Source organism: Neodiprion fabricii, chromosome 5 (assembly GCF_021155785.1).
Source record: "Neodiprion fabricii isolate iyNeoFabr1 chromosome 5, iyNeoFabr1.1, whole genome shotgun sequence".
NCBI classification, from domain to species: Eukaryota; Metazoa; Arthropoda; class Insecta; order Hymenoptera; family Diprionidae; genus Neodiprion; species Neodiprion fabricii.
In genome coordinates this window covers 15,004,544-15,015,383 of record NC_060243.1, presented here as the reverse complement: position 1 = coordinate 15,015,383, position 10,840 = coordinate 15,004,544, and the positions used below count along the sequence as shown (strand labels likewise).

At 35.6% G+C, this 10,840-nt stretch overlaps 2 protein-coding genes across 2 annotated transcripts; one reads left to right on the top strand and one right to left on the bottom strand.

The window, feature by feature from the left end:
- Positions 1-245: 245 nt before the first annotated feature.
- LOC124181980 lies at positions 246-2,198 on the top strand. Its single transcript, XM_046568753.1, has 3 exons — positions 246-259; positions 375-467; positions 953-2,198. Exons 1-3 carry the CDS (start codon positions 246-248, stop codon positions 1,710-1,712), a joined length of 867 nt encoding a protein of 288 aa, XP_046424709.1. The 3' UTR covers positions 1,713-2,198.
- Positions 2,199-4,666: 2,468 nt separating this feature from the next.
- LOC124182979 lies at positions 4,667-7,257 on the bottom strand. Its single transcript, XM_046570871.1, has 4 exons — positions 7,249-7,257; positions 6,099-6,171; positions 5,927-6,034; positions 4,667-5,856 (listed from the first exon to the last, which is right to left on the bottom strand). The coding sequence occupies exons 3-4, from the start codon at positions 5,984-5,986 to the stop codon at positions 4,705-4,707; spliced, it is 1,212 nt and encodes a 403-aa protein (XP_046426827.1). The 5' UTR covers positions 5,987-6,034; positions 6,099-6,171; positions 7,249-7,257; the 3' UTR covers positions 4,667-4,704.
- Between the last annotated feature and the right edge of the window lie 3,583 nt (positions 7,258-10,840).

Here is a 10,840-nt window from a genome sequence, read left to right as displayed (position 1 = left end):
CGAATAAAGCTGGCGATAATATACACTGAAATAATACAATAGTATGGACACAATATAAATACTAGTAATATTATATAGCAGAAATAACAAAACAATATAAGCGTAATATACGAATATCGGTTACTCAGTACAGAAAGACAGAAATATAATAGAGTATAGCAAGCTATTTGACAGAGAGAGATAGACTGTCGCTGAATATAGACAATAGGCCTTTTCATCATGTGATGCGCGCAAGCGCAGCCGCCATGCTGAATTGGCGGTAATAACAAAAGTTTCGTACTGTTTTGTCCAACAATGGCTGGGAATAGAATAATATCTCCTCATTGAAATGAATTATTGGAAAAAACTATTGATGGTGCTTCACTAGTTTACAGCTCTGTGGAAGCACACAGTTGTGAACAATTAATAAGGTGGTTGAAATGCCATGGGCGATCACAGCAAGGAAAAAAAAGTGTCCTGATTGAGAGGTTAAGTATCAATACTTGTTTACACTGTTGTAAAAAATTAATGGAAATAAATAACAATAATAATTTTTGTTAATTAATGATATCAATCAACTATTAGTATTTGCAATAACATCTCAATTAACAAATAATGACTATTATAATTAATAAAATAAATAATTAAATATTTTGATGATCAACATGACATTTTGAAATGAGTTTAAATTTTAAAGACAACATTACTTTTCAATTCTAAATAAATAAATTAATAAATAAAAAAAAGGTAATGTTGACAAAATGTATACAAAGATATTTAAATTTTGTAAATGTGTAATTTTTTTTTTTATTTGTCAATATATCATTTGTTATAATTTTATTGCTTAAAGTTCTTTAATTTCTGCTAGATTTCAGTCATTAATTTTGAATCATGTACTGTAGTATTGTATATGACAAAAAATTATGCAATAACAGTTAATATGTATGTATACTAAAAGAAATCCATTTTTCAGGGTGAAAAATGCATTACACAATAACATACCCGTTGATCCTAATGTCGACAAGGGGAAGTGGCTGGAAATTCTACAGAAATGTGATCCGAATAAAAACGTACCACAAATTCAAACAACTAATTACCCTCAAATTTGGCAACCATTTCCCACACAAGATGTGCCCAAGAATTTTAACTATGGTTCCATATATCATTATTTAGTTACGTCATATATTGATGAAGGTAGCAATGACAGTGATAATGAAAATTTTGGTAGCAACAACTGTGCTAAAGATGATTTTAGTACTTCCAAGTCACTAAAACGAGGAAAATTGTACGTTGAGAGCGGCCACGTTTTTGATATTTTTAACGGTGTTACTGCGAATAAAATGTTCTGTATGAAGTGCAAAGTCCACGCATCTTATAAAATAAAAGAAATTCATAGCGTTTCTGTGATGATAGATCCTTTGAATGCTCGAGTTATTCACGGTACTTGTGATTGTAAAGCTTCAAGTATGGGTCGCTGCTCGCATGTTGCTGCGTTATTATATATCTTATTAAATTTTGTGGATGATACTGACGAAGATAGTTTACCTTGCACGAGCAAATTATGCACCTGGAATCAAGGTCGAAAAAAAAAGACGCACATAAGGCTGATGAAATGCAGTATAAAAATAAAATTGATATCACAAAACGTAGATCATATGATCCTGGCAGAAGTTTATCCAAGCCGGTGGACAAGCAAAAAATTAATTGTTTATTGTCTGATTTACAATCTATAAATGCAAATCAGAAAGTTCCTTCAATGTGGCAACTGATATTACAACCACAATATGATGATTACGACCTGGATAAACCAAGAAAAAGTCACTTAAAAACATTGGTTTATAGATTAACTACTAATGTGTATAATAATAACTATGGACCTATTGACATAACATCGGGAGTTCAAGGTGAAAATGATAAATGGTGGCAATTTCGCAAAATATTAATTACAGCTTCCAAAATTAAACTATTTAGTACAGAGAAAACAAAAGATCAAATCTTTAACCTAGTCAAATCTCATTTGTGGACTAATAAAAAAATCATGACTGCAGCTATTCACTATGGCCAAGTACATGAAGAAATTGCGCGTCAGAAGTATAAGAATTTCACTTCCAAAAAATTTTCTTATATAGTTGAAGATTCTGGCCTATGGGTCAATTCGAAGTTTCCAGGCTTAGGAGCATCACCTGATGGCTTAGTAACGGATCCTTTGAAGAAAACAAAAGGCGTGTTGGAAATTAAATGTCCAAAAATATTGGAAAAATTTAAGCCTGCTGATTTACATGTACTAACGCCACAGCAACGTAATTCATTCTGCTGTACTTCAGTCAATAATACTACGATGAAGTTAGGACGAACTCACCAGTATTATTATCAAGTACAAACTCAAATGGCGATCACAGAAAGATCGTGGTGTGATTTCGTGATTTGGACTCCACAGGGTTATCGCGCAGAAAAAATCTTTTACGATAAAAACTTCATTGAGCCGATACTTGAACATGTTAGTGCTTTTCATCAAAATATTTTGGCTCCTGAATATTTTGAAATGAGGATCCCACGGCGATTATATATAATACCCTTTGACTTATCTACATGAATTACATCTTATGCCAAAGCATTTTAAAGAAGATACATATACATATATTGTTTTTATTATTTATTATCTCTTATTACATAGAAAAAAAGTACATAATTGTTACAAAATATATTAAGTAAGTAAAGTATATTTTTGCAATAATATGGTTATATAATAATTACAAAGTTCTTTATAAAAATAGATTATCTATTTAGTGCACGAACGAAATAGATTAATATTGTTATTAAACGAATTAAAAATTTATAAAACTAGGGGCTTCGCCCCTGCGCGCTTCGCGCGCCAACCCAATCTCGGCGCTACGCGCCTCGGGCACTCGGCGCTGCGCGCCTCGTTGTTCGGCGCTTCGCGCCTCACTATTTCCTTACGCATTGTCTAGTAGACAGGCGAATTCCTTCATGTTGATTTGATGACAGGTCTGCAGTTGCTGTCCACTTCAATTCCTTCTGTGCTTACTTTTCTTTTTTTCATCAATCTAAGCTTCCATTCGTTGGTTGAAAATTGGTGTTCCTTCTCTATTGATATCGATCTATCTCCTTGACTTGCTGAATTATTTTTGCTACCGCTCTGCCCGTTATTCTCCAAAATCACCTTCTTTATATTATTTTTTTCTCTATATTTGTGTTGCTGTTCATTCCGCAAAACACCTCTTTCTCTTGTGGTTAACATAGATCCTGGTCGTCCTCTTACCTAGTTATAGGAATATTTGTTTATTATTATTCTCTGGCTCATTTGGTTATTCGCACTTTCAATTTTATTTTCCTTTTTCTTTTGTGATACGTCCGACCATCCACCGTCTCCATCGCCTTGTCTGCTGGTTGAAACTCCTCCTTTCTGTTCGTTGGTTGAAAAGCCAGTATGATATTGTTTGTTCGCTTCCCTATATTTTCTCTGCTGTTCTCGTCGTCTAAGTTTTCGCTCTTCTATGTCCATCACATTGGTTGGTCGTCCTCTTGATTTATTTTCCAAATCAATCATCACAATCGATTCTTCTAATTCTTCAACACCCTTCGTTGAATTATTTTTACTACCGCTCTGCCGGTTATTCTCCAAAATCACCTTCTTTATATTATTTTTTTCTCTATATTTGCGTTGCTGTTCATTCCGCAAAACACCTCTTTCTCTTGTGGTCAACATAGATCCTGGTCGTCCTCTTACCTGGTTGTACGAATATTTGATGGATATTATTCTATGGCTTATTTGGTTCTTCGCACTTAGAATTTTATTTTCCTCTTTCTTTTGTGATACTTCCGACCATCCACCATCTTCATCGCCGTGTCTGCTGCTCGAAACTCCTCCTTTCTCCATTGTCATCGTAAATCCTGGCTGTCGTTTTGACTGTTTGGTGATATATTCAGATTCACTATTATTTGATTGTTACTTTTCATACTTATTACTCACTATCTGAATTTTATTTTGGTTCTGCAAGACATCAAAGTGTCCACTGTCTCCGTCGCCGGTGAAGAGTAGCGAGAATTGTGTTTCATTTTGTGATCCGATCCGGTGTGGATGAATTTGTTCTTCGCGATACACGATTAAACATATCTCAAAAATGTCCGCAGCTGCATATATTGCATTTTTATTCATATGTGATTTGTAATCACCAGGTGACCTAATCACAGCACCGTTTGACTCATTACCTGTAATAAAACCCGCAAATGTAGACCAATTATCCACTATATTTGAAACGATACTCAGTCTCACCTCTGCGTGTCGATCTTGAGTGTCGTATACATAATACGCCGACGCGCGAAAAAGACAATTCCCGTCGGGAATCATCTTGATGATTTTCGTTTGCATGTTCATTTTTTGCGCGTCAGAAACAGATACCTATAAAGATATTTGTCAAAGATTGTCATAAACAGCCGATGACAGCTGTCAAAGGGTTTGCTAGATGCTTTTTGTTTTGTTTTCGGGATCTCACCCCACCGCCAACTTCATGCGTATACTATTGTTATTATAATCTTTTTTTACTATTGTTATTATAATCTTTTTTTACTATTGTTATTATAATCTTTTTCTACGTTCATTTGTTTGAAACTTTTTTATTAGATAGAGAGATATGAATTAATAAGTTCATAAAATTATTTCTATTTACAATTTTTTTTTCCTTTACTTTTTACGATATTATGGTCCTACTCTTCTTCATCGAAAACTAAAGGTGTTTGAAAATTAACTAAACATGCACAGACAAATATAATTTGTGACAATAAAGTACGCATATTTAACGGCAAAACTGTTTGAAGAAGTCGGAATTTTTTTATACGCCCAATAACATGCTCAACATATATGCGTTGTTTTGCAATTTTTTTTGTTAACATCTCCTCTTGTGGAGTTAAACGATCGCGTCCATTCAAAAATGGAGGAATATTCAAATGTGCTTGCTTTGCTTCAACTATATCGTGAACGGTGAAACCTCGATCTGCAAGTACCACATCTCCAGGTTGCAACAAGTCTGCAATTTTGGATCGCTTAAATATTTCAGGATCTGATATTGAACCCTCGAATACATCAGATACAAAACTAATGCAACCATTTGGAGTGCAGCCAATCAATACTTTAAAAGTCGTATGAGCTTTATAACTTGAATATAAATTACCTTGGTGTTCAAAATTCGTTGGCGATTGACAAAAAAACTCGGCACAATCAACAATAACTCGAATGTTTTTTATAGACCTAAATATTTTTGGTAATGTTTCAGCTATCGTTTTTCTAGATGGAAACATAAATGGCTTTAATTCAGTAGTAAATTCATTATGCAAAAAATAAATCCAAGTTGTACATATTTTTGAGACAAACCCTGTAGAAACATCGAACGTGTAAGCTAAATCTTCTATTAAATATCCCATGCGTAATCTCAATAACACCAGAATTAACTGTTGCATTGATGTCAACTTGTATTTATTACTATTTTCGGAAGATTTATTTTTTGTCTCTCGATTACCCCAATATTCGAAGTTGTCACAAGCTGGACTCAAAAATCTATGCAAAGCTAGAATTTGCTCAAAATTCAGACTTGTATAAAATATACATTTGTTTTCATCAATGCGTATAGCATTTACAAACTTTTCCACAGCTGAATTTTTTTGCAACTTCACCTGAACACTTTTATTACGCATCTTTATACTGTCGGTTTGAATTTCTATCGTTGTAAATTTGTTAGTTCCCTCACAGTTAGTTTCTTCCTCCAGTATTCTCATCTCTGCTGATTGATCTGGTAATATTTGTTGAATAAAACAAGCAGTATCATCAGGAACATTGAAAATCTCTTCATGGGCCGTAGATTTCTACAATAAAGGAAAAAAGTTTTTTTATTTAAATCTATACGATTTTATTATTATAATATTTATACTCAACCTGCGCAACCGTCGAAATGTTGTTTATTTTCGTTTTTTCTGATTCATTCTCTCCTTCCATATCAGCACTTTTATATTTTTCAAATAGGCTGGTTCTAACTTTGACTACCTATGAATTATTTTGAGGTTATAACTCCGAAAATCATATTGTTGTATAAATAATCATGCATTACCTTATCGATTGATTTATCAATTTGTTGAAATTCTTGGTAGCTTAAAGGATCAGGATTCTTCTCAGTTGGACCACTTTCTCCATGAAAATGTAGTGAATAAATATAAGTATCCTTAGTCACATCATCGATTGATCTAAAACCTCTGTCACTTCGGCCACATTTTTTTACCCACAATTCACATTTTGTACATTTTGCACATGCTTTAATATGTAATTTGCTTGAGGATTTGATAATTTTTTTGCGATACTCTAGACAAGGCTTTGGAAAATTTATAAAATAATATGTATTGCCTTTGAATGATTTATACCGTGTGTCACTTCTACATACTCCATAACAACACCGTTTTGTTATTCCTTTTCGTACAGATAACATGATTACAATCAGTTGCAAAAATTTATTTCTCAATAGTGACACTTATTACTTTAATTTTTTTTCCTGTTTTTATATTAATATACCTTAATTAATATTTATTTGCTTTTATTTTCTAGACGCGGGCACTTTAACATGCTTGTTTACAAAAAACAGTACGAAAAACATGGCTGATCTTGACGCATGCGCACAAAAAAAAAATTTTGATGAAAAGGCCTATGTAAAAGAAGAGAGAGTATTCGAGCGTAACGCAGCCTCATAGAAATTAATCCGTTTCAAGTTCACGACAGAAGGTAAACATGCGGCTGTACACTCGCTACAGTCTACGTTAGTCGAACTTTCTCGAACAGTATATACTTTATTTCAAATTTCATTTTCTATTATTTGATAATTTACTTTATGTACAATTTAAGATTAATTTCCACGTGTGCCCCACATTGGGCGCCAAATAAGACGGCGTACTTTTACAAAGACAATTTGACGAATATTAAATAAAAATATACACCACCTGCCGCGGCCGTGGTCCGTCGGCTGACAGGGCTCTAGGCTAATTAATTAATTAATTCCATAAATTCGTTGGGCGCCAATTGGTTTGAGGAACCAATACCTAAATTTCCTTTTATAAATTTACCATTAATAAATAAATAATTGAATGAGGAATTCGGCTAGCTCGATTATTAAAATAGAAGAGACAACCCAAGGAGGAGACGTGGAGGACCAAAAGTAATTACATGACAATAGAAAAGCGTATAGGCGAAGATATATAAATTTATTTACTTACTACTTGTCGATATACTGGATCACGTTACCCTTCTTAAATGGCAAACTTAGTTTAGTCGACAACAGACGGTCGAAGTTCTATTACACAGAACAGTTAGATTTGACAAATCGTAGTTTACACGACCGAGACTCCTCGAGGACTGCTCACAACTGGAGTGTGTTTATTATTCGCAGCTGATCTGCGCCGATCTAGCGTCTTCGCTTTGCTGCCAGTCTGCTACAACGTGTGCAGGCAGAGGTGCTTATTTCGCGGTCAAACACAGTGTGAGTCTTACCTCGTGGAGCGTGATACCTGGTCTAATCTATAGGTTGACAATACAGAGGACGATTAAGTTTATACTAATTTTCTACCTACAGGGTTAGTGTCGATTATCAGGGTTTGGGAGTTGATTGAGTTCTCGAGGAGTCAATTCGAGTTTTGACATCGAGGAAGAATTTTATTTTCCTGTCACACCATTTAATTCGTTCGTTGTGGGTTTACTGGGTTTAGTTTCATTCTTCTCAGATCTATCTTCATGTTTCATGAATTCATTGGATTCACTCAGGTGTACTGTAGAATTATCATTTCTTATGGATTCGTCGGAATTACGTTTACACTTATTGTTAGTAGATTTATTTTCATATTTCACGGATTCATTTCTATACTTTATAAGTTCATTGGATTCACTTGGATTTATAATAAATTAGTCATCTGTTTTCATGGATTCATTGGAATATTTTGTAGATTCATTATTGTTTTTCACGGATTCATTGAATTCATTTGGTATTATCGTAGGTTCGTTATTATTTTTCACGGATATCCATTGGATTCACTTGGTATCATCGTGGATTCATTAATTATTTTTCATGCGTTCATCATTATCTCTCATAGATTCATTGGATTCAATTGGATTTATCTAAATAATATATCTAATATAAAAAAGTTCTTTCGTGGTACGAATTATTCGTGGGATAAGTGTTTCCGCAGTATTGATTGTTCCCTTGATAGCGATTTTCGCGATATTGATTATTTCTAGGATAACCTTGTTGATTGGATACAATTCACTTAACCACTTAAACGGCCCGGCCGTTTATTATTGCTGATATGAAATACAACATATTATATTGTTAGCGAGAGAAATTTGCTAGATAAGAGAACAATTTCGAAATTTCTCGGGTGAGTTGAAAAATTAACGACTGTAGTCAGGGCGGCTAGATGGTCCAGTGGAGTAAGTCTCCGGTAAAGCATCTCTAGATACCAGGTTCGATTCCTAGCTCCGTCCTTAATTTTTCAACTCACCTGAAAATTTCGAAATTGTTCTCTTATCTTGTTGATTAGGAGAGTTCGACCTTGGGTTACTGTAATTGTCTTAATTACTAAAATTCGGAGGTCCCTGTTGTCGATTGGGACGGTTTTCTCTTGAATTGTAATCGGGTTGCGGTTGGTAATTTATTTGACGATTTTGATGATTCGGAAATTGATTTCTTGGGTTAGTATTATTTTGCAGTTGGTAGGTGTTCGAGTTACGTCGAGGATCCGAATAGGCATCTTTCGCGTTATAATTATTCCGATAGTCTGCTCGATTACCCTGGATAACATAAGTTTGATTCCGAGGTTTACGGTGATCGTAATAGCTTTTGTCTGAATTACATTAACAATCGTATTTATCGTGGTCGTTTGCTCCACATACAACGGAATTATATCGTTGAAACGTCGCGTAATTTATCGTAGCGTCTTGAATTGTACTAGGTTGATCTCCTCGTCTAAGTTGGATTTTGATTTTCTCTTTTATTTCTACTTTCATCTCCACGTTGACCAGTTCTTTTAGAGTACCGAGTACTGTGGGGATTTTTCCATCGATTTCGGGTCTTAGTCCGCGCAGAAAAGCGGCTTTGCCGTCCGTTTCAGTATTTCGCGTAAAAACTTCGAACTCGTCTTTACGTTGTTCCTGCAAAAATGCCTCTCTTAAATTTTCCATCGCTTCGCGTACCCTTGATGCGTACGTCACGACATCTTCATTTTGTCTTTGGAAAATTTTCCTTAGTTCACCCTGACACAGATTGACGGATTTGGCTGGTCCATAAAGTTCATTTATTCGAGCGCCTAATTCGTCTACGGTATCGAACTGTTCGTTCTCGATCACACGTCGAGCTATTCCCTTGATTTTATTACGAATTATTCGCGCGAGGCTTGATTCGACTTGAGGCGGGACCATTTCGCGTGCATCCCTGCACAAAACTTCTAACCTGCGACGGATTACCGTGAAACACCGCGACTGCCTCTAGGGCATCCTCAATTGAAATATAATAAGTCGGTGCGGGTAAGGCTGTTACGCCTGCACTTACAGCGGGTTCCTTTACCATTTTAAATTCATGAGGAATTTTAATATGTGTTTGGGATTGGTTTTCCGAATCAGGGGCCGGATTCTGAACATCAAGTGAGTTCGTGTTCGTCTTTGTGGAAACGGAAATTTGGAGTGTGATGTCAAACTCTTCGTACCTGAATAGTGTATGGCTCAGGAACTTGCGGTCTATGCCACCTAGCGGCTAATAAATCGTTCTCTATCTGCTCGTGGTAATTGCCCACCCACTAGCACCCCGTGTATTTTCTATTATTTTTTTGCCTGTGGTGCCGGTTTCTAACGTAACCTCGCGTTGAGCACGCAATATATAACAGACTTCTTATCCGAAAAATAACTCTAAAATAAGAAGTATGCAGTATACTCAACATCCAACCATTTGAGAAGGAATAAGAGGTTATGTATGGTTAATACAAATAAACGTCAGAACCCTAGACTTATAAAGATACACTGAGCGCTCTTATGAGCCACTTGAAGCAAACATTTGAAGGACAGAAATATGCCGGGAGTACTCCTTTCTCTCTCTCTGGCGATATTTGTGGCGGGGATCGAGGTGGTAGAGGAGAATGAGGCGAAATTATGTGCCTATATCTATAGCTGTTCGACTTCCACTGTTCCGTTGTCTCCCACCATGACGCCGATTGAAGAGAGAGAGAGCAGTACTCCCGGTATATCTCTGTCCTTTATACGTAACTGTCAGTGCCTCTTATAGGAGCGCTAAATCTATCATTATAAGTCTATGGTCAGAACTAACATCTATTTTTCTCTCCTTTCTTAGCTATCGCCCTCTATCAACAGCATGTGCCACTTCGTAATAATAATTAACATTGGTAAGCTCTGTACAAACCGTGATGTTCATTAACCATCGACTATAATAATAGTATGGAGAGCGGAAAACCGTAGAACTCACTAACTCGAACTCACTTAATGTTCAGAATCCGGCCCCAGGCGTTTGAACAAGTATTTGAGTGGGTTTTTCTGTTTTTCTCGGGTTCTCCGGAGAATTTTCATTTGTTGGATTATAATTTTCATTCGAGATTTGTGATTATTTGGGGGTTAGACTTGAGTTTCCCGACGCGTTCGTCTCCTCTAAATTTTCTAATTGTCCTTTAAATAATTGGGTGCCCTGCGTACTAACTTGTGATCTGAGTCGTCAGCCTGAAGGCGGAGAATGTACTATGGCTGGGCGTTTTTTATCGATAGGAGGGTCTTCCTTTCCCATTTAATGTTGGGATCGAACAAGCAGATTTATTT